Here is a 21,689-nt window from a genome sequence, read left to right as displayed (position 1 = left end):
AACCCCAGGATGACAGCTCCAACATTAAGTAACCATGTCCCCAACACCCTTTTAACCCCAAACCCATTGTGACCAGCAGTGCTGGCTTACAGCCCAATGGGGCACAACTCCAGAACACGACTGAGCACATTTTGGACATCCCAGTTCATAATGGGACTGGGCCAGAGCCAGGTCTCCAGCAGCTGGGGAAAGGGACCCAGAGAGTTAAAGAGGTGCAGCATGCTGCAGATGGTGGGAAGAAGCAGTGTCAGGTTGACAAGGGGGTTGGTTCCACCTTGTAAAGCAGCAGGGCAGGACACCTACCGGGATCAGGGACAAGAGGCAGAGCAGAGAAAGGAAAGGGAGGGGGGGGGTGTTGCTCTTCAGTAAATGAGCCAATAGGCAATGTCTGGCTTAAACTGCTTCAGACTGCTCACTTGCAGCAAAAGCAAAAACAGGTGGAGACCAGAGCAGAGGGCAGGTGAGCTAGGGGTGAGGTCATATGACCACACAAAGCTGTGGAGCTCCCAGTGCTGTGTAGGAGGGGCAGTGCAGGGGCAGAGACCATCAGGGACAAGTGTAGGTCTGGGGCCAACCAAATAACAGGACAGGAGTCAGAGTGCCAAGTCTCAGTCTTTAATCTCTGTAGGGCCTCACACAATGTGTGCTTGGCTCAGATCTTGTTGAAAGCTGCAATGTCGACACTCTGCACCTGTGGAAGAAATGGGTACCATCAGAGGCTCGTTTCCCCAAGGCCCACTCGCTCCAGTGCCTGTGCAGTAGGAGCGCAGTGGGGCTCCATTCAGGGACTCATTCATCACCGATGGGGCAGCAAGTGCAGCAGTGGGATCCCAGGTTCCGCCCAACTGCTCACCACCCCTTGCCCCTTACTCACGTGCTCCTCAAACTTGGTGATCTGCTCCTCCAGCAGGTCGGTGCCCACCTTGTCATCCTCCACCACACACTGGATCCGCAGCTTGCGGATGCCATAGCCCACAGGCACCAGCTGAGAGCCACCCCAGAGCAGCCCATCCAGCTGGATGGAGCGCACACAGGCCTCCAGCTGGGCCATGTCTGTCTCATCATCCCACTGTGAGAGAGTGGAGGAAGGCAGAGTGAGCCACCCAGAAACCCCCAGAGCACCAGGGGAGAGCCCACCCCTCTTTGGCCTTGAACCACCACGAAGACATAACTCTGCTTCTTTTGAAGGGCTCTTGGAAACAGCCCCACTTACACCCGCCCGGCCCCAAGTTTCTGTTCTTATCCCAAGATTTCTAATCTTGACTTCCCACCAGGAAGAGTCAGAGGCTGAGGCTGTGGGCAGGCCACGATATCCTGCCGGTTGAGGGGACTCCTGCCCTCCCCGAGTCCCTCCCTACTCCCACTCACAGGTTTGACATCCAGGAGGATGGAAGACTTGGCCACCAGCAAGGGCTTCTTGGCCTTCTTCTCTGCATACTGCCGCAGCCTTTCCTCCCGCAGCCGAGCTGCCTCCTTGTCCTCCTCCTCATCACCGCTGCCAAACAGGTCAATATCATTGTCCTCGTCGTCCTCTGCAGGTGTGGCAGCCTTCTTGGCTGGGGGTTCCACTTGGCGCATGGGAGACACGTGCTGCCACAGGTGAGGAGAGGCTGAGACCCAGCCAGGCCTCTCCTCTCTGCTGACCCTAGGCATCCCAAGGGCCTGGGCTCTGGGTCCACAGGAACTGCCCCCCCAGGTGAGGACAAGCTCCCTCCACCCTGACTTGGGGGTCAGCCTGGGCACCATGAACCTTTCTGGGCCCTACTACCTCACTGCTGACCACAGCAAGAGGTGTGAGCCAGGAGGGTGCTCACCTGGGTTTGAGGGGCTGTGGCTCGGTGGGCGGGCGAGCTCTTCTCCAGCATGCTCAGCCGGGCCTCCAGCCTAGCAATGGCCTGCTGCAGGTCCTGCACCACTGTGGGTACAAGGGGACAGGGTCGGATGGCAGGTCTGGGGTGGGGAGGGACCCAACCATCAGCCCAGGCCTCACCACTTCGCAGGTTCTGGTTCTCTACTTCCAGGCTGGCAATGCGTACAGCCAGCTCGCTGTGGTCTCCACCAGGCCCGCCAGAGGCCCCAGGGCCTGAGCTCTGCAAGGCAAGGGAAGGGAAGGGAAGGGGAGCTCAGTGCCCCAGCTGTGCCTAGGGCCCCTCAATCAGCCACTCAGAAGCAGAGTGCCATCCTGGGCAAGAGGCTCAGGATAGTCCTCCCTGCTGAGGCCCACCCTCGAGGGTGTGAAGACCTGTTAACCTCAGGGAGGGTGGCTGCACAGCCACAGTAACATTCTCAGTCAAGCACGAGCACAGGACAAGAAGCAGGGGGCCTGTGGCAGCCGAAACACAGCAGCAGCTCAGGGTTGTCACTGCTCAGTAGCTGGACAGGAGGCAGCAGGACTTACAGTCCCAGGGGCAGCCTGGCTCAGGGCTTCAGGGGGGCCGGGCAGCACCACCTTGAGCTGGAAATGGGAGGGGAGAGCAGTTGAGGGGCCAATGGGGAAGGAGCAAGCGTGCAGGAGGCCACTAGTCCAGCCCCTTGCCTCCCAACCCTCACCCCCCTCAACTGGGGATTGAACCCAGGACACTCTACCACTGAGCTACATTCCCAGCCACTTTCATTTTATTTTTGAGGCCTCATTAAGTAGCCCTGCCTGGCCTCGATCCTTCTGCCTCAGCCTCCCAAGTTGCTGGGACTACAGGTATGCACCATGTCAGCCAGAGCTGACCTGTGAAGGTTCCACTTAACCATAGGGCAGGCTCCCCCCATAGGGCCTACCTAGCTTCTAGACTACCTCCAGATGTTGCGGTCCTTAGGCCAAGGGGGCAGGGAACTACATAACAGGTCAGGGGGTGCACGAGTCCTAGCCTAATGGTTCTTGCAAATGGGATGGGATCCTCCAGAAGGATGGGAGGGCCTTTCTCAGGATCTGCTCCACAGCAGAACCTAATCCTTTCAGCAGGAGGCAGGATTCAGGCCTCTGCCCATTGCACAGCACGCGGGCCCCTGGGTCCTATCATAGCTCTTGGGAAGACAGTGAGTGTCCCCCCTGTGGGAGCTGAGTGACACAGAGCAGAATTTGGGCAGGGATGGCAATCAAAGTGAGGCTCAGGAGACCCACCTGAGAGTGGAAGCTAGCTAGAGTGCCAAGGCTGTTTCCAGGGCAAGGAATGGGGCTATGCCCTGGGGACTGGTGCCCATTCCAGTCTGTGAGTGGCAGGGCCTGGGAGCCTGGGGCCTCACCCACCATATACAACAGGCCTGAGGAAAAGGAAAAGGTCCCTCTGGAAGAGGCACAAGTTAGCACAGGATGTGGGAATGGTCTCACTCTGTCTCCACACAGCCTGGGCTGGCTCCAGGGATGGCCAGTCAGGCAGGCGGGAAGACTTCCTGCAGCCCCAGAGCCACCAGCCGGGTCTGACCCTCTGGATGCTGGAGCTCAGTGTGCCTGATTCCAGTGCAGTAGTCTGTGAGGGTCTTCCTGGACTGAACTGGGGTGAAGGGTTGGGATCTAGGACTGCTGAGATGAGATCAGGTAAAAGGCAAGGACAACACGGAACCAAGCATGGGCACGGTGGCCAGGCCTGTAATACCAGCTGCTTGGGGGGCTGAGGCAGGAACATCAAAAGTCCAAGGCAAGCTTTGGCAACTAAGCAAAACTCATCTCAAAAAAAGGGATGGGATGTAGCTCAATGATAAGAGTGCTTGCTAGCAAGCCTGAGGTCCTGGGTTCCACCCTCAGCATAGGGGGAAAGAGAGGGGAAAAAAAGTGTGTGTGTTGGGAGAGAAGCCAAGCATGAAGCAGGAACCATCATACAGTGGTGGCACTGCTCCCAGGAGCCCATGTGCCAGCTGTGCCAGACAGACTGGCCCCCAGACTTACCATATGAATGCCATACAAATGCCCAGAGCCTGTAACACTGGCTCACATGGCAAAGTGGATTCTGCAGAGGGCATTAAGGACCTGGAGATAAGGGTAGGCCTAAGGTCACCACAAGGCTTTGTGCAAGAAAGAGGAGCCAGAGGGGAGGCCGGAGTGATGGACAGCTGAAGAGAGCCTGTGCTAAGGCAGACAGAATGGAATTTCTCTAGAGACTTCAGAAAGAACCTGCAGACAGCTAAGACACTGCTTCCTAAGACACGTTTCAGACTTCTGATCCCGGAACCACAGGATAATAAATGCATACCATTTTAACCACTAGATTGTGGCAATTTGTTACAGTGCCAGCAACTAGAAAACAGGCCTTGGCTTCTACAAGGGGGGGGGGGGTGTGCTGCTAAAAGTCCCTAGAAATGTGGAAGTGGCTGTAGAATTGGCAACAGTAAGGCTGGAAGGCCTCTGTGAAGCATGACAGAAAAATCCTGGCTCCCTTGAGCAGGCTGTGGAGGCAAAAGCCTGGGAAGAGGGTGAGAAGCAGCATCACCTTGGAGAACACTAATGGCAGATGCTGCAGTGAGCTTAGGTGACAGAAGTATGCATCACCAGAGAGGGTAGGGGCATTGGAGGACAGGCTGGCTCCATGTATCAGGCAGGGCGCAGAAAGCAGGACTCCTAGATGAAGGAAGCTGACCTTCCACTGAGATTCCTGAGCCAAGTCTGGAAGGCACAGGTTAGCTTTGTGACCCTTACAGCAAGATGAGGAAAAGAGAGGAAGGACTTGATGGTCTGGGGAATTCACAGAGCCTCGAGACTGCAAGACACTAGCGAGGTGACTCATGCCAGGAAAGCACGCTCTGGAGAGAGCCGGCGGTGGCTGGTATCCAGGAAAGAGACACAAGTCAGAGGATTTACATGCCCACCCAGAGATCAGGAGCTTGACTTATGGCTCTTCTCAGCCAGCTCAACAGGAGCCAAGAATGGAATGAGATGATCCACTGAAGACCTGCAGAAGACTGTCATGGAGCAGACCCTGTGGCATACAGAGGGACCCACAAACCTCAAGAAGTTTGTATCAGCAGAACCCCTACCAGCTTGGACCAAAGGAACAGAGACAAGATGAAGTCAAAGGAGGCTGTAGGACCCCAACATTCACAGGCAAGAAGGCTGCTGAAGTCCCTCAGCTACAAGTGGTCTCTGGCAAGATGGTCTCCAGGCAGGGTCCTAAGCCACAGGCCTTCGAACCCCATGCAGTTTGCCTGGCTCAATCCTGAGCTAGCTTGAACTCTTTCTGAATGAGAATTTCTACTCTACACCTGTCCCACAACTGTACCTGGGGAGCAGATACCACAGCACAACTCCCCAAGCCTAACTCAGGTGACCTGCTGAAGTGATACAGTGGACTATGGTAGACAGAGATGTCTCCCACCCCCAAAGATAACATAAGCCTGTGAATCTGTTACCTTACATGGCAAAGGGAATTAGCAAATATGACCAAATTCACTTAAATTTTTTTTTTTTTTTAGTATATTTGTTTAGTTATCAAGAGCTATACCACTAAGCCACAGCCCCAACCCCAAGGTTACGTTTTTAGAAGACAAGAAGGGCCAGGCACAGTGGCACTTGACTGTAATCTCTGTGGTTTGGGAGGCTGAGGCAGGAGAATTGAGAGTTCAAAGCTTACCTCAGCAACTTAGTGAGGCCCTAAGAAAATTAGGTAGACCTTGTCTCTAAAATATAAAAGGCCTGGGGTGTTGTTCAATGGTTAAGTGTCCCTGGGTCCAATCCCTTGTACCAAAAATAAAAACAAAAAGGATATGCTGGGGCTGGGGCTGTGGCCCCGTGGTGGAGCACTTGCTTGGCACGTTGTGAGGCACTGGGTTCAATCCTCAGCACCACATATAAATAAAATGAAGGTCTATTGCTAGCCAAAAAAAAAAAAAAAAAGTTTAAAAAAGGGGATGTAGCTCACTTGGTGGAGTGCTTGTCTCACATGCCCAAGGCTCCGAGTTCAATCCCCAGCACCGCCAGAGCCATAAGCCAAGAGTGTGGCGAGTTCTGAAATCTGGCAAAGGCAGGGATGGATGCTCTTAGAGCCTCAGAAGGATCACAACTCTGTGGGCACCAGGGCTTTAGCTCTGACATCCGTTTTGGATGTATGGACCTCTGGACCATGATAGAGGGTAAGTTTGTGGGGTTTTGTTTTGTTTTGGTGGTGCTAGAGATTGAGCCCAGGGCCCTGTGCAGGCAAGGCAAGCAACTCTACCAACTGAGTTATATCCCCAGCCCCAAGTTTGGTTTTAAGCACAAATCATGGAGTAACCCATTACAACAGCCAATGGGAAACTGGAACCCAGCCCTCAGGACAGGACATCACCCACATCCCAGAATGAGGCCCTGACTTCCCTAGAGTAGGGAAGCCAGAGCAGCAGATCTGTCCTCCATCTGAAGGGCACACCTTCCCCATCCAGCCTGCCAAGCCAGAGCGGGACAGAGCTCGCCATTCCTCCTCAGTCTGGGGCCTAGAGGCCAAGCAGGTGCCAGCTCTGATCTAAAATGCAACACACCCTGTGAGCCACCGTTCTTTCCCTGGGGAAAGCCACTAGATTGTGGCTTGGTAGACACACACACTCCTTCAGCAGGGAGCAAGCAGGAGGACACAGGCTTCCAGAGTGTACCCAGTGTGTGTCTTGAACCACTCAGCCAGCGGCCCAGGGTTGACACCAAGGGAGTGGCCAGGGTGACCACCAGCAAACAGGTGAGGGGTGTGTGTAAAGGTGGAAACCAAAAGATCATCTCTGTGGAAGTTTGGGTCCTGCAAGAACACAGCACTGCACGCGGTACCCTAACTTTGATCCACAGGACCAAAACAGTCAGTAGTACCAAGAGGGAAAAAAACAAAACAAAACTGACGTGCGGTTTGGCCGAGCACGAGCCCACGTATATGTGGGCCGTGGGTACTCACTCCGGCCAGGGATTTCTGGATGTTCTCTCTGGCTCTTGCAATGTCGCGGAGGATCACGCTGGCACCATTCTCCTGCAGACAGTGCAGAAAGAACCAGTCTCTCTCTTTTTTGTTGTTTAAACACACACACATACATACACACACACCACACCCACACCCACTCCCAAGAATCGTCACTCAGAAAGCAAGAAAGAACTGCACAGAATGAAAGTTCCAGGGGCAGTGAAAAGCAGGATTCAAGGACAGGACCACAGGGTCTCAAGTGCGGTGTCTGCAGCCTGGCCCCCCACTGCCTGGGAGCATCAGAAGCATGCTGTCCTGTGTTGGGGCAGGAGCCAAGAGCAGACGCCACTCCCAGCACCCTGAGAAGAGCTACTTGGCCCAGACGTGCCACTACCCACCCGACCTTGCCAGCAACCTCTTTGCAGGCTGCAGCCACTCCTACTGAGCAGCAGAGCCACCTGGTGGCCCCAAGCATTCCCTCACCTGGCGGGAGGCACCAGCCACAGGCCCATTCATCTGCTCATAGAACTTCCTTTCTGCATCATCGTATTTGAACTTGTCAAACCAGATCTTCTCATGCACTAGAAAGTTTGTAGCCATTTTTCTGCTGGGAGCAGGAGGAGAGGTAAGGTCAGAATGGCTGGGAAAAGGGGGTCCCAGTCAGTGCGGGCCTCACCTTCACCACAAGCCCCCAAGCCTGAACCACCCTGCCTGGGGAGTGGCCCAGAAGCAACAGGGTGCTGGGTGGGCTGCAACACCCTCCTTCCGTGAAGTCCCAGATGTCAACTCTGGGCCTGCCCAGTCCTTCTGGCCCATAGACCACCAGTCCTGGGTGAGAGGCTCCAGAACCCAGGGAAAACACAAGTGATCCTCGGCATGACGACACGAAGCCCACAAGGGCCCTCTGCACATAAGTGGCCACACCAACACATCATCCTCTCCTCCCACCCCGTAAGGGTTTCCCCCAGGGCCTCGATGGGGTCCATAGGCTTGTCCTCTGGCCAGTGGGTCTCAAAGTTGGTCCAAAATCCTCTGGGGATCCCCAAAATTCCTCTCCTCCTCCTCCTCTTCTTCTTTTTTTTAAACAATTCTGGGGATTAAACTCAGGGCATGAGTGCCAGGCAAGTGCTCTACCACTGAGCGACATCCCCAGCCCTAAGGTGCTCCCTTTCAAAATCAGTCAATTTCTGCAGTTGAGGGCAGAAGCAGCTGCTGCCATGAGAATACAGAACTCTGACCCAGACAGACCAAGGGAGATTGCAACAAGGTAGAACAAGGCCACTCTGCTTTCTGAATCATCTTGCTACAGGAAAGGTATTTTTGACAACATGTTTTGGGCACTAATGTGCAAAAGCAAAGCAAAAAGCTTTTTTTCCTTCAGTAAATATATACTTTTGGTACTTGTAATTTGCTTTAATAGCCAAGATGTAAACATCAATAGATACAAAAGCTCTTCAGGGTCCCAAGACCAAAAAGTTTGAGAACCACTGCTCTGGCCAAGTCCAGCAAACTATGGCCCACAGGCCATGTCCAGTCCCATCTCTGCACGCCAGGCCTCACTGGGTCTCTGGCCCTTCAGTTGATCTACTCTTTTTCTCCAGCTGTCCTGCCAAGTACTACAGACAGACCTGTCTGGCGCTGCCATCAATTCTCTGTGCCAGGGACCCCATACTATCACTGGGCCTCACCAAGTGCCCTCTCCCAAGAGAAACAACCCTGCGTCTCCTTTACTGCCCTCACCTAGGACGACCTGCATGCAGCCAGGTCACCAGGACAGGTGGGTGCAGGCAGGAAGTTGCACACCTTCCCCCAGCACTCAGGGCCCAAAGGGTATTGTTCCTAGGAGGCCCAGGCAACTGGTTGAGACCCTTCATATTCCCTCTGTGTCCACCCACCTCACCCATCATCTGCCCAGGTCCAGCAGCTGTGGGGGATGCATTCTATGACCAGGCACTGACCCAAAACCCAGGCCTCCAGCCTCCACTGCTGGGTCTATGTCCACCTATCCTGGAACAAGGCCACTTGGTTCCCAGGCTGAAGGAGGTCTCCCTCCGCAAGGAGTCCTTTAGACAGAGGCTGCTAGACGAGCCACCAACTCTCAATCTGATGCCCACCTTACCTCAGAGGCAGGCACACCCAGTGGCCGGGCTTGCCACCATGGCCCCCATACCTCACCAGGGTATCTGCCCAATGATGACATCTTCCCCGACCAACCTCAACAGTTTAGAACTGCCACCTCCAGGACAGACACACCAGCTTTGCCCGCCCACCCCACATTCAACTTGGCCAGGTCCTCAGGTAACTGGAGTGCCCCCACCCAGGGGAAGGGTGGGGAGGAAAGCATGAGGGGCCCAGGCTGGGGGTGGCAGTCCCTCTGCCTGCAGCCCAGGCCGGACTGGGTGCCCAAGAGCACAGGTCTCCTACTTGGGTCTCAGGCTGGACATGGATGGGCCAGAGCGGGGCCCAGTTCGGTGAGCCAAGGAGGCGGCCTCAAGGCGCCAGGCCATGCGCAGGGCCTCGGCAGCATGGTGGCGGCACTCAGCGCTGTCATAGGAGGGCTTGCTGAGCCAGGGGGCCTCAGCATCCTTGTGCAGGAAGTACCAGTAAGGCAAGGCGGAAGGGGCCTCCCCATCAGCCCGCCGTGGCCCGGCCCTCTTGCTTCCTACGGGGTTGCGGCCCCGCCGGTCTCTGCGGCCCCGCCGGGTGCCCTCTGCCTGGCCAGCTCGCTCCTGTAGGCGCACCTTCCTGGGAGGATGGCCATCAAACAGGGCTTCATAGAAGCCCCTCTCGGCAGCATCATACCGGGGCTTCTCCAGCCACACCTCCCAGACCAGTGCCTGTAGGGTGCCCAGAGGAGGCTGGCCGTTGGCTGGTGGGCTGGGCTGGTGAACCAGGGCCAGGCTGGGAGTGGCCAGCAGCTGGCCCGCATCAGGAGCCCCCAGCCTGCAGCTCCCCTCTGCGGTCAGCAGCAGGCTCTGAGACCGCTCCACAAAAGCTCGCTCGGCCTGGTCAAAGGAAGACTTGTTGACCCAGACTCCCCAGGTCACGTGGTGACAGGCCACCTGGTTCCCATGTGTGCAGGGACCCCAAGGGGCCAGGGCAGGCAGCTGGGCTGCCTGGGCGGCCACATCTGCCAGCCTCTGGCGGTAGGAACTTTCTGCCTGGTCGAAGAGTGGCTTGTCCAGCCACACGTGATCGGCTGAGAGGCCCATGAGGGCCAGGTCCACCTGGCCGAGCCAGCTCTTAGGGGAGCGCTTCCTCTTCTTCTGCAGGGGCTTCTTGCTGTCACGGCTCTTCCTGGGATCGCTGCTGCTGCTGCTGCTGGTATCGGGGGCCCCTGCCTCGCTGGCCTCCTCGGTGTCCTCCTGACCGGGCCCGTTCACGGCTGGCACCTGTGTCAGGAGCTGCTGGGCAGAGGCGGCGGCCTGCGTGGCCTCCCACTCATGGAAGCGCCGCTCGGCCTCCTCATACTTGTGCTTGTCCTCCCAGACGGTCTCCAGGGCACAGGAGGCCTTCCCGCTCCTCATCTTCGGGCGCAGCATTAAAAAGCAAGCACAAGAAGGCAGTTGCAACACAGCAGAGGCACCTGCCTCCCAGGCCCTCCTCAGCCTGACAGGCAGAGGTGGGCAGGAGACCTGGGGCAAGGACTGGGTGGGGCACCTCCCAAGGGGCTCCATGAGAGGACATGCCGAGGCTCAGAAGTCAGACCCTTGTGGGGAGCTTTTGTAAATAAAAACCAGGAGACATACATACACGTCTATGTATGTGTGTACCTGTTTTCACTGCCAAAGTTGTCTTTGCTAACTCCACAGGCCCCACGGCCCCCTGAAAGGAATCTAGAGAACACTACTTCCAAACCTGCCACAGAACCCTCTTCTCATGGAGCCTCCAGGTAGGTTGCAGACGAAACAGAAACGGCTGTGCTCAGACTTGACTTTCATGTGAACCCCCATAGTCTTCTAGTACAAGTATATTCCATTAAATATTTGAGAGTAACTTACATTAATTAACTGCTCCCCGTTTATCTGAACTGAACTCCAACTTGACTTCCTGGGCGTGTGCTAAACCCGGCTGCCCACCCTGGAATAGCTGGTATTGCACTTCACAGAAAGGCTGCTGCGGCTGCCCATCACCATGCCACCTGTACTGCCACAGCCTCACCACTGCCCCACCCAGGGCAGCCGCCTGTCCAGTACAGGGACAGGGATCTTAGCAAAGGGACCTGACTGACCTCACAGGAGGGGTGGGTGGCTGGGAGCAGAGGTCAAGTGTCCATCCCCAAATGATAACATCAACAGGACACACCAGGGAGGGTGCGAACAACTGGTCCTAAAGGGAAGGAACCAGAGCCCAGGCTGCTCAGCCAGCTGTCACTATGTCCTCAGTTGGTACTGTGGCCAGTGGAGGCAAGAGTCATCCCTGGGGGCTTCAGCCTTCTTACTGGCCTGGGTGTTCCCTCAAGCTGTGCGAGACAGGGCCCTGGGTCTGATGCATTCACCAGCAGCCACATGATGTCATGCCCCTGCTGCCCCAGCATCCTTCCAGGAGCACAGAAGCCCACAGTCTGCCCCCAGGTACCATGCCATGAAAAGGGAAGGCCACAGAGACTCTGCCAGCCAGCCCGAAAAGCCAGGAGGCAAGTTGCTCAGAGGATGTAGGTAAGCATCGGCCATGTGCTCAGCTGCCCTGCCCCATAGCCATCTCTGTCTGGATTCCTTCTAAGCCAGATTCAACTAACAACCCACAGAAGCTGACTACAGATAGGGGCACCACTGCCCCACTGCTTCTGTGGGTTTGCAGGGAGCAGCCTAGGGGAAAACAGACTTGACGGGTTCCAGGACCTCTGTGTAATCATGCTACCTAATGGTCCTCACCCAGGAGGGCAGCAGCCTGTGGCTGGACAGCAAACCTAAACCACTGTCCAGGACCCTTTCCTAGTATCCACAACAAAAATCACAGTCTGACCTCCTTGTCCTGGGGGTGCTTAGTTGTCTAAATTCCACCCATGTAGTAGACTTCAGGAAGCCCTGCCTGTCCTATCCTGACACCCACTAGGCTCCCTCCATCACAAAAAGGAGACCAGGAGCCATAGAGATTCAGACAGGGAATCCCTGGGCCACCCCTCACTCACCAAGGCCAGGCTGCCAGGGCAGAGGCAGGAGTGAGTGTGCAGCCCGGAGCCCAGGAGGCAGGGCACTGTGACATCACCCACTGTTGCCAAGAGGCAGTAGAGTTGGCCTTGTGTGTGTCAACGCAGCAGGGACTTGTCTGTTCTCTAACCTCCCCAACATCAAACCCCTAGGACCCACCAGCTGCTCAGCACCCATGGAGCTGATCCCTGTCCCTTCAACAAGGCCCACTAAGCTGGCCCCAGAACTCACACCCTGCCAAACCTTACTGGCCTAAATGACCCAAAACCAGGACCTAGGGGCTCTTCCTGGGGCAGGAGCTGCAGTTCAACGAGGGGAAGCCACCTCCAAGGTACATGCCAACAAGGAACACTTCTTAAGGCCACATCTTCACATGTGGCTGCCAATACCCTGCAGGGGGCTGCATGCCACCTGCCTGTCCCAGGCCAGGACCCTGCTTAGTGCCACACTGCTGCCCCCCGCCCTCCAGCAAGCCCAAATCCTCACGGGCAGCAAGGGGATGGCTGGGGGGCTCCCTGGAGCAGGAGAAGAGAGGTGGTGCACCAGACAGGTGTACTTACTTCTGCTTTGGCCTCCTAGGACAGCATGAAGGAAAAGCATCAAGGTTAGAGCAGTGGGAAAGCCAGCCGTGCCAGGCAGCAGCTGGGGCAGCCCGAGCAGGCTGGATGGCCTTTCGGAAGCTGCTGAGGTGACATGGGTCAGAAGGTGAGCACTGAACACACCTGTACCACCCAAATCCCAGGCAGCTGCCTGCACACTTGAGGCAGCCTCACCCCATCATCCCTCAAAACACAGCTCTTATGTCGGCTGCATGAGATCAGCTATTCCCTGGAGCACACACGTACGTACAAGACCACAGCTGTCCGGAAGGTCAGCCAGGAACAGGAAGCAACGAGGTTCTTGAGCACCAGCTGCATCCCTACTCAAGGTGGCCCTTCTGAGGCTCATCCAGGCAGCAGAGCTTGCCAAGAGAATGAAGCACAGGGAAGAAGGCCAGCTGCCAGACAAGGGAAGCGGCCTGAGCAGCTCTTGCTCCACTTAGGGATGCAGGCTGGACTCCTGCCAAGGTCTCTCCTGTGAGAGGTGGAAGGGGCCCAGTCTCGGGGGCGTTCCAGGATGCAGACAGCTTAACGGGCCCTTGGTCCTAGTAAGAGGTGCCCAACAGCCCTGTGGGGCTGTCCAGCCCAGCAACCTGTACAAGAAAAATCTCATAAGAAACTTAACAAATGAATGAGCTCACTGGCGGAGGCAGACGCAGCCTCTGAAGTATGTGTGAGGCCCCATGGCCAGGCCACATCTATTCTGCTGAAGGGAGGATATGGGGTATGGGGCCGTGTCATTTGCTAACCTGGAACCTGGCAGCAGCCCCTGTGAAGGACCCTCCTGAAGTGCTGTGCCCTGAGGAAGATGAGGGCATGACCTGGCACAGCTACATCCACCACAGTGGCAAGGGCCTGGAGGTCTCCCTGTACCAGGGCAGATGGAAGAGGAAGAGAGGGCTCCCAGGCCCTGCCCTCCACACCTTCCATCCTCTGGCATGTCACCCCATTCGCCACCCACACTGATGGGCTCCCAGACTGTCCACCCTCCAACACAGAGTGGAAATTCGCTGAGGATGGGGTCAGCTGGTTCGACTATACTCCAGCAACATGTCTCTCTGGGCTGGCCTGAGTCTGTGGATCAGTGCTGTCCAAGAGAATTTTCGACATATTCCTTGTCCAAAAGGGCAGCTGCTAGCACTTGAAATGTGGTAAGGATGCCAGAGGAAGGGGCTTTTTTATTCAGGACAGGCATGCAGCCACCTGGGAAAGAGCAGATCTCTGCATGGGAATGAAGCCTCTGACCTTTTTTCACAGGCTGAAACTCCACAGCACCAAGTTTCTACTAAGATGCTTCCCTGCACATTGGAGCTAACTAAGCCACCCCACCCCAGGCCTGGCCAGCCCCAACAGCTTTCTTGCCTCAAATGCCATCTCTGTCACTTCTATTTCTGTCCCCGTCCACAGTACCCTGGGCTGACCCATCAATCGGCCCAACTCAGCCATGGGGCCTGTTAGGTGCCTCCTGCTTTCCCGACTCTTCCCCACATATACACCTGACTATAAGACAGGTGTGTCCTCACACAGGAATGAGAACACCTAGCTGGGGACAAGAGTGTGATATCTTACACTGTGGGAAAATTAAGGCTCCAAGTGTTATGGCCACTGAATGCTGCCAAGTCAGTGAGGTGAAGGGCTCGACACCAGCATTTCACACAAATGCATTTTTTGCAATTCCCAACATGCACATGTCATCTTAGAATTCTGGCACAAGACAAGGGCCCTACAAAGGCTTAATGTCTCATTTCCTGCCCTCAGCCCCAGAAACGCTGACAGCAGCAGCAACACCCCAGAGACACTCTCTTCAACCACCAAGCTCTCTTCAAGCACATGTGCCCACCTGTGCTGAGCCCTGCTCCCTTACCCAGCTCTCCAAGGTTTATACTTATCAGGCTCCTCCAGAGGGCAGGAAGCCATTCAGAGTAATCCCAGGCAAGAAGGTACCAGTGGTCTTTCTCCACTCACACCACCCCAGTAGCCCGCAGGAAATTGCTGCTGTCCCTTAACTCCAAGATAAGAAAAACAGCAGCCTGAACTGGTCACCATGCAGCTTAGAAGGGGACCTGCCCTCCTTTAAGAGGTCCTTCTTCTTCCTGGTAGATCCTTGATTCTGCTGACACACAGGGTTGGCTCAAGACCCCTTCATAAAAAGGCCTAGGAGCTCAGCTGGACCTGTGCCAGGGACAAGGTGAGAAAGCATTTCTCAGGGAAACTTGGGAGCTCCTGTCACATCTGTCTTTTGCCATCTCCCACTCCTAGCCGGGCACAGTTTCAGGAAAGGAAAACCAACAGCTGGAGATCTCATTTCCTTCAGCCTCTGGCAACATTAAGAAGCATCCCTCCCAAACTGGTAGGGAACACCCCAAAGTTTAGCTTCAGCGTTCTTTTGCTAAGAGGGGCCCTTCACTCAATAAGCAACCCGAAGTCCCCCCACCTCACTTGCTCAGCTATAAGTCTCTGCCTTCTCTCTTCTGCTTACGCCTTTTGAAAGTGTTCATTTCCTAGGAACAGCACGACAGTCCCTCTCAACGTCCCCTCTCCACCCAGACCACCTATCTACACCAAAACTGTTTCTTTCGAACCACTCAGCAGAGTACATTACTCCTTACTCTCTCGCGTGTTTGGGAACCATCTAAGTCTCGCAAAGGTTGCACCAGTGTCCTCCCCTCTATGACCAGAGCTCGGTGTGCTGTAGGTGTTTTAACACGTGCTGGACGAACGCAAGGATTACAAGCACGAACAACAGCTGGGGCAGATGGGTGCTATGGTTCCCACGAGGACGAAGTCAGACCCCAAACCCAGCGGCCCCACCAATCTCAGGGCGGGTTCCAGGTTGGGCCGCCCGCCACGCAGTGCGTCTGACCACGCGCTCAGCAAGAGGCGCGCGGGGTCTGCGCCCAGGGCGGCCGTCGCCTTGGACCATGTGGCGGTCCACGCTGGCCCACTCGCGCTGGCCCGTAGGGCCTCTCCGGCGCGTGCGCTCCTTACGACGGGGTCGCGGTACTCACACGCCAGGCACCAACACGACCAAGAGGAGGGACCTGCAGCACGGGTCTGCTGAGGAAAGGGCGGGCCGTCCGCGCCGCGAACAGGAAATGGAGCGGGGCGTACCACGACAGGCGCCGCGGGGGACGCAGCTCTGAGCTCACGCTGCCTCGCGGACGGAGCTCTAGGAGTTATGCGCTTTGTAGCTGCCAAGATACAAGACAGTGGGGTTCTACCCCAGAGGCCTTCTCCAAGGGAGAAATTGGCTCAAAGTGCCGGGGAAAGAACAGCAGCCAGCCCCCCACCCCTCCGCCGTCCACCTAATGGAGACGTCCGCTAGGCCTGGCATATTCGGCGCACGCGCCCAGGGACGGCGCGAGGCGGCCAGCGCGCAGGCGCGGCGAGGCTGGGGCGTGGCCGAGCTGCTGGGGCGGGGCCAACGCGCCTGCGCCGGCTGGGCTGGCGAGACAAAAAGGAGGAACCCGGGCGGCCCCGCCCCTAAGCGCCCCGCCCCGAGCGGCCCGCGGGCCGGCGTCAGGCTCCCGCGCCCCAGTGGTCTGCTCCGCAGCCGCTATGTACCCCGCGAGTCCTCCCGCAGGCTCGGCCCCGCACTTGGCCCCACACTGCGACCTCTGCCCCGCGCCCGGGCGCCTTGCGGAGCCGCCGCGGGCCCCCTTGCCCGCCCCGGACCCCGTCGCGCGCCCGCCGCACGCCGCGCCCGGGCCGCGGCCCCGCGTGGCAGTGAAGATGGCCTTCCGCAAGGCCTACTCCATCAAGGACAAGCTGCAAGCCATCGAGCGCGTCAAGGGCGGCGAGCGGCAGGCCAGTGTGTGCCGAGACTTCGGCGTGCCCGGCGGCACGCTGCGCGGCTGGCTAAAGGACGAGCCCAAGCTGCGCTGGTTCCTGGACCAGCTGGGCGGCGAGGTGGGCACGCAGCGCAAGAAGATGAGGCTGGCCAACGAGGAGGAGATCGATCGCGCGGTCTACTCTTGGTTCCTCACGCTGCGCCAGCACGGCGTGCCACTGTCGGGGCCGGTCATCCAGGCACAGGCTGAGGCCTTCGCGCGCCAGATCTACGGCCCCGAGTGCACCTTCAAGGCTAGTCACGGCTGGTTCTGGCGATGGCAGAAGCGCCATGGCATCTCCAGCCAGCGCATCTACGGCGAGGCCGAGCCCCCGCCTGCTGGATCCGCGCCTGGCCCACCAGTCAAGGAGGAGCCGGCGCAGCCTCCAAGCGGCGGCCCGCTGCCCGACCGGGCACTGGCCGCGCCGCCCCCAGCCGAAGGCGGCTATGGTGACGAGCAGATCTACAATGCCAACGTCACTGGCCTTTACTGGAGGCTGCTTCCGGAGCAGGCTGCACCCCCGGGCACAGAGGACCCCAGGGCGAGGGTCTGCGGCTGGCGCGCCGACCGGGTGACAGTGCTGCTGGCCGCCAACTTGACAGGCAGCCACAAGTTGAAGCCACTGGTCATCGGGCAGCTGCCGGACCCGCCCAGCCTGCGCCACCACAACCAGGACAAGTTCCCGGCCTCCTACCGCTACAGCCCCAATGCTTGGCTCAGCCGCCCGCTGCTACGCGGCTGGTTCTTTGAGGAATTCGTTCCGGGCGTCAAGCGCTACCTGCGTCGAAGCTGTCTGCAGCAGAAGGCGGTGTTGCTGGTGGCCCACCCGCCCTGGCCAAGCTGGGCCACCAGGATGCCCGCCCTGGAAGAAAGCGAGGAGACCCCCAGGCGGTTTGGGCCTGAGCCCTTGGGGCCCCCTGAAGAGCTGCAGACACCAGACGGCGCTGTGCGGGTTCTTTTCCTGTCCAAGGGCAGCAGCAGGGCACACATTCCTGCACCGCTGGAGCAGGGTGTGGTGGCTGCCTTCAAGCATCTGTATAAGCGGGAGCTGCTGCGGCTGGCAGTGTCCTGTGCTAGCGGCTCCCCACTGGACTTTATGCGCAGTTTCATGCTTAAGGACATGCTGTACCTGACTGGCCTCTCCTGGGACCTGGTGCAGGCAGGCAGCATTGAGCGCTGCTGGCTGCTGGGCCTGAGGGCTGCCTTCGAGCCTGGACAGCAGTCAGCCCACCAAGCTGAGGAGGCTGCGGAGCACAGCAGGGCGCTTAGTGACCTCACACATTTGGCTGCTCTGGCCTACAAGCGCCTGGCACCCGAAGAGGTGGCTGAGTGGCTGCACCTGGACGATGATGGGGGCCTCCCTGAGGTCTGCAGAGAGGAAGTGAGCCCTGTCTGGCCCCCTGCATTGGCCCCTCTATCCCCAGCCAGCCTGCCCTCTAGCATGGGGGGTGGAGAAGAGGAGGAGGAGGAGGAGGTCACTGAGCGTGGTGGGGTGTTGGTACCCACTGCAGGGGAGGCTGTGTGGGGGCTGGAGACAGCTCTGCGGTGGCTGGAGAGCCAGGACCCCAATGAGGTGGGGCCACTGAGGCTGGTACAGCTGCGCTCACTCATCAGCATGGCTCGGAGGTTGGGGGGCATTGAACCTTCCCCAGCAGTTTCAGATGACAGTGTGTGACCACACTGACCCAATGGCCTTTTTCCTGTACTCTGAAGGAGAGGCATGCACAGTCTCACATCTCCCTCCCTCTCTTCTCCCTGAGGTGGCCCACCACATGGGCCCAGGGGTTATTGGGTCCAAGCCCAGTCCAGCTTGGAGGGGGTCCTTTGATGAAGTGATGTCCTGCCCCATGGTCCACAGTCTTCTGGGGGGATACCAAAAGAGAGGCCTCAGCTCACACTCTTCCCTGAGCAGTCATATATGTGGGGTTCCCCCTAAACATGCTGGGCACCCAGTCACAGCATCTGAGAGCAGTTGACTGTGCTCTTGCTCTGGCCCCTGTGGGGCTCACACCTTCCTCTCCCCAGCAGGTTATATGTGCACTGGATGAGGCCTCTGCGCCATCGTTCTGCAGCCCTGGTGCTACTTGGTCCTATCATCTCAGTGGAGAAGTAAACCACTTGTTTGCTCTTTTTTTTTTTAAACACATTGAATCTGAATCTGTTTTTAAAGGTGCTCTTCAGAGGGGACAGTGAGAACAAGGGCAGTATGAGATGGTCTCTGAGTTGCTCCTGCCCTTGCTCTGGAAACTACAGGTTCCCATCCTCCTGGATCAGAGCCCAGACCCAGTGCCCAGGAGGCCCAAGCCAGTTGCTCACAATGAAGTGGTAAGGGGAGGATGGACTCAGTACTGAGGTTCTGGATGCAGCAGGGAGTGTAGACTTCTGTTCCACTTGGATTCTAAGTCCTTAAGATTTCATTCTCAGCACATCTTTTATTCCATGGGTTTGGCAAGTGTTGAGATTTGGTCCCTGATTGATTCCCTCATTGACCCCAGAACACTGTCTAACCCCAGGGCTTGGATCCACATAACCTACCTCGGAACAGGCCTGGCACTGGCAGCCATCTGGGGACAATCCACAGTGCCTTAGTGCAACCCCCTTGGGCTCTTTTTGCCCCAGCCCCCCTCCCCAAATTTTTCCACTTCTTGATACTGCCAAGGGTGTGACAGAGGAGCTGCTTCTGGGTAGCTCAGTTTGAGAGTGTAGAAAGGGCCAGGTGACTGTCCATCACTCATGCCATTCTGTTGCTCTGTCCAGTTCTAGATTCAGAAGTCTCCCAATGGCCTAGGACTAAGAGGTGCCCATGCCTTTTGCTGCTTTGGCAGAGATGTTGCCCTGAACCCTCATGAGGAGTCTGGTGCCAGGGCTGAGGAGGACCCCATGTCCTCACCTGATGTCCTAGTAGTCTAAGCCTTGAACACAAAAACAGTTGGTGAGTGCAGGTGCCTGTGCACAGACATTATGTCCATGGACCAGAAGGGCTGTAACTGACAGTGGAGCAGTGGGAGGAAGTACCTCCCCAGAGCAGTTTCCACTCGGGTCTAAGAACAAACAGCTCCTTGGAACTGCCCCAGTCCAAAAAAAAAAAAGAACATGTGCTTGTGTGACACACACATGTAATATTATACATATCTCAAACCTGAGTGCAAGGGAAGGTATGAGAATCTGGGAGGAAGAGAATCAAAAGTCTACCTGTCTAGGTTTAGGCAGCAGCCTCCATCCATACCTGCTGAAGCTCATCTGGCCACCTCCATGTCCAACCTCCTGGAGCCTGCAGACCTAGAAACTCTTTGGTGGTCAGGGCTGGCTAAGGATCTCCAGCCTAAGTAGCTGGGACTGGGCCCCAGGAGATCTAAAGCATTTACACCAGAGCCTTCATATCTACCCAGCACCCAGACTAGGAGCTGGTACCCTGCTCCTCTGGCTCTGCCTCCAGGGCTCTGAGGAAAAGTGAACTTTGGATCAGGAGCATGGTGAGGACTGCACACCGGACCTTAGTGTGCATGCAGACTGGGTAGCCTCAAGTAGCAGCCCTCTTGCTGTCTAAGAAACCAGGGGTGAGACCTCTTACTTGTTCACCACCTGTCCCATGCCTCTTGAAAGGACACTCATGGCCTGGGAGGTGGTTCTGGTCTGTCCCTTTGGCACCAGATGACCACTCTATAAACAAGCTAAGTGCAGGCCGGCAGGGTTTTAGGGAGCTCTTTAGTGTCTGTCAAGTTGTGGATTTGTGTACTGACATTTGCTGGTCCATGAAACACCCCGAGAGGGCTCAGAAGGTGTTGCCTTGGGCCGGAGATGTTGCTCAGTGGAAGAGCATCTGCCTTGCGTACATGAAGCCCAGGGATGGATCCTCAGCACCACACACACACACACACAAAAAAAGTGTTTTTGTAAAATGGGATACACTGGTGTTCCTGTGGGCCATGGGCAGTTTCAGGTGGTTGTCGCCTGCTTGTGGAGAGAGCTGCTCTGCTCTGATCCCTGGCCCCATGGGCATCCACAGCTATGGGTCTCAGGGACCCCTGGGGCCTTGCAGTGGTGCACAGATGCTTAGCCCCAACCATAGCTCTACCACTGGCTCACAGCCACCCCATTTCTGGGTTTGGCTCTGTGGTAGGGATACCCCAGGGTTCATGGACCCCTTCAGGAGGGCTGCATATCCAGCTGGCCTGTGCCCCACTGCTGTTCGCTGTGGGCTTTCTGAGTTTGCCACCTCTGGCTTGAGATAACATGGCAAGTCACTGGGGAGCTTGAAGCTGCAGTTTCTCCTTGGCAGGTGGCAGCCCTTGGGCTGTGGTAATGCTGGCAGATAGCAGCTTCTGCTTCAGGGTCATTAACAAAGTTCCTGGGCTGGGGAAGGGAAGGCATTGTGAATAAAAAGGCAAATGCAGGTTGTTGAAGCCATCACCAAACCACTGTTTTCTGGGGAAGGATATGGCTGAAGCAGCCACAGGCGGTCTTCCCCCAGGCCTCTGCACACTTGGGAAGTGACTGCCTGAACATCAGTTGGGCTGTGGATGGAACAGCATGCTCGGAGAGGGAGAGAAGGGGGAGCTCCCTAAGCTGGGGACATGGTCCTCCAGGAGCCTGGCAATCTGGCCCTCACTGGGTGTGCCCAAGGGTGACACCTGACCCCAGCAGTGTGTCCTCAAGAAGACCGTAGGCATGTGAGGTTCACGCAGTGTCCAGGGACCTTCCTCTAGCACTCAGCCCACTCACAACTGAGTGCTCACGGCCACATAGCCCAATGGCACTTGTGTAATAAATATGGAACATGTCAACTTCATGAGCACCTATTTCAGTCTTATTTTTGTAACTCTTGGTCCAATGCCTGAACCTGGAACACTGCACAGATTGGGAGGCATAAAAGTTGAGCAGTAGTGATTGAAGAGGGTACCCTGGTCACAGCCAGTTTCCATCTTGAAAAGCTGTAATTTTAGCCTGGCAGCATAAGGCAGAAGAGGATTAGATGGCATGATCACAACCCTGTTCCCCATCAAAGTTTCCCTTCTTGAATAACTAATGTGTCTTTGTTTTGGGCCATAGCTGGGCCTGGGGCTCCATCACAGCCTGCAAAAGTTCAGGACTGGGCAATGGAGAGGTGCTTTCCCTGCCGGGTCTCAGGCAGTGACAGGTGTTGGCTCATACAATAGTGATTCTCTTGGCAGGTGGCTCTTAGGTGGGCTGCCCAAGGAGTTCCTGCTCAGTGCAGCCTACAGAGTGTCGTGGAACCTCAACATGCCCAGGCTTGGTGTGCCCCTGATCAGG

At 56.8% G+C, this 21,689-nt stretch overlaps 2 protein-coding genes across 7 annotated transcripts; one reads left to right on the top strand and one right to left on the bottom strand.

Annotated features, from left to right (window-relative positions):
* Window positions 1–599: 599 nt before the first annotated feature.
* On the bottom strand, window positions 600–15,751 carry Eef1d (eukaryotic translation elongation factor 1 delta). Of its 6 annotated transcripts, XM_058580820.1 has the most exons (9): window positions 9,264–10,394; window positions 7,323–7,446; window positions 6,837–6,908; window positions 2,399–2,455; window positions 1,991–2,090; window positions 1,815–1,915; window positions 1,369–1,590; window positions 875–1,069; window positions 600–691 (listed from the first exon to the last, which is right to left on the bottom strand). In XM_058580820.1, the coding sequence occupies exons 1-9, from the start codon at window positions 10,379–10,381 to the stop codon at window positions 653–655; spliced, it is 2,028 nt and encodes a 675-aa protein (XP_058436803.1). In that variant the 5' UTR covers window positions 10,382–10,394; the 3' UTR covers window positions 600–652. The 6 variants fall into 6 exon arrangements, with proteins under 6 accessions (XP_058436803.1, XP_058436804.1, XP_046304990.1 ...); XM_058580821.1 differs by lacking the exon at window positions 2,399–2,455 and having other exon boundaries at window positions 9,264–10,381; XM_046449034.1 differs by lacking the exon at window positions 2,399–2,455 and having other exon boundaries at window positions 7,323–7,443; window positions 9,264–10,381.
* A 338-nt stretch (window positions 15,752–16,089) lies between these two features.
* Window positions 16,090–21,207, top strand: Tigd5 (tigger transposable element derived 5). Its single transcript, XM_046449009.2, has one exon. The coding sequence runs from the start codon at window positions 16,147–16,149 to the stop codon at window positions 18,091–18,093; it is 1,947 nt and encodes a 648-aa protein (XP_046304965.1). The 5' UTR covers window positions 16,090–16,146; the 3' UTR covers window positions 18,094–21,207.
* The last annotated feature ends 482 nt before the right edge of the window (window positions 21,208–21,689 follow it).

The sequence above is a fragment of the Marmota monax genome, unplaced genomic scaffold (assembly GCF_021218885.2).
Source record: "Marmota monax isolate L192 unplaced genomic scaffold, Marmota_monax_Labrador192_F-V1.1 WCK01_AAM20220418_F8-fsc00073, whole genome shotgun sequence".
In the NCBI taxonomy this organism is placed as follows: domain Eukaryota; kingdom Metazoa; phylum Chordata; class Mammalia; order Rodentia; family Sciuridae; genus Marmota; species Marmota monax.
This window is presented reverse-complemented; position numbering and strand designations above follow the sequence as displayed.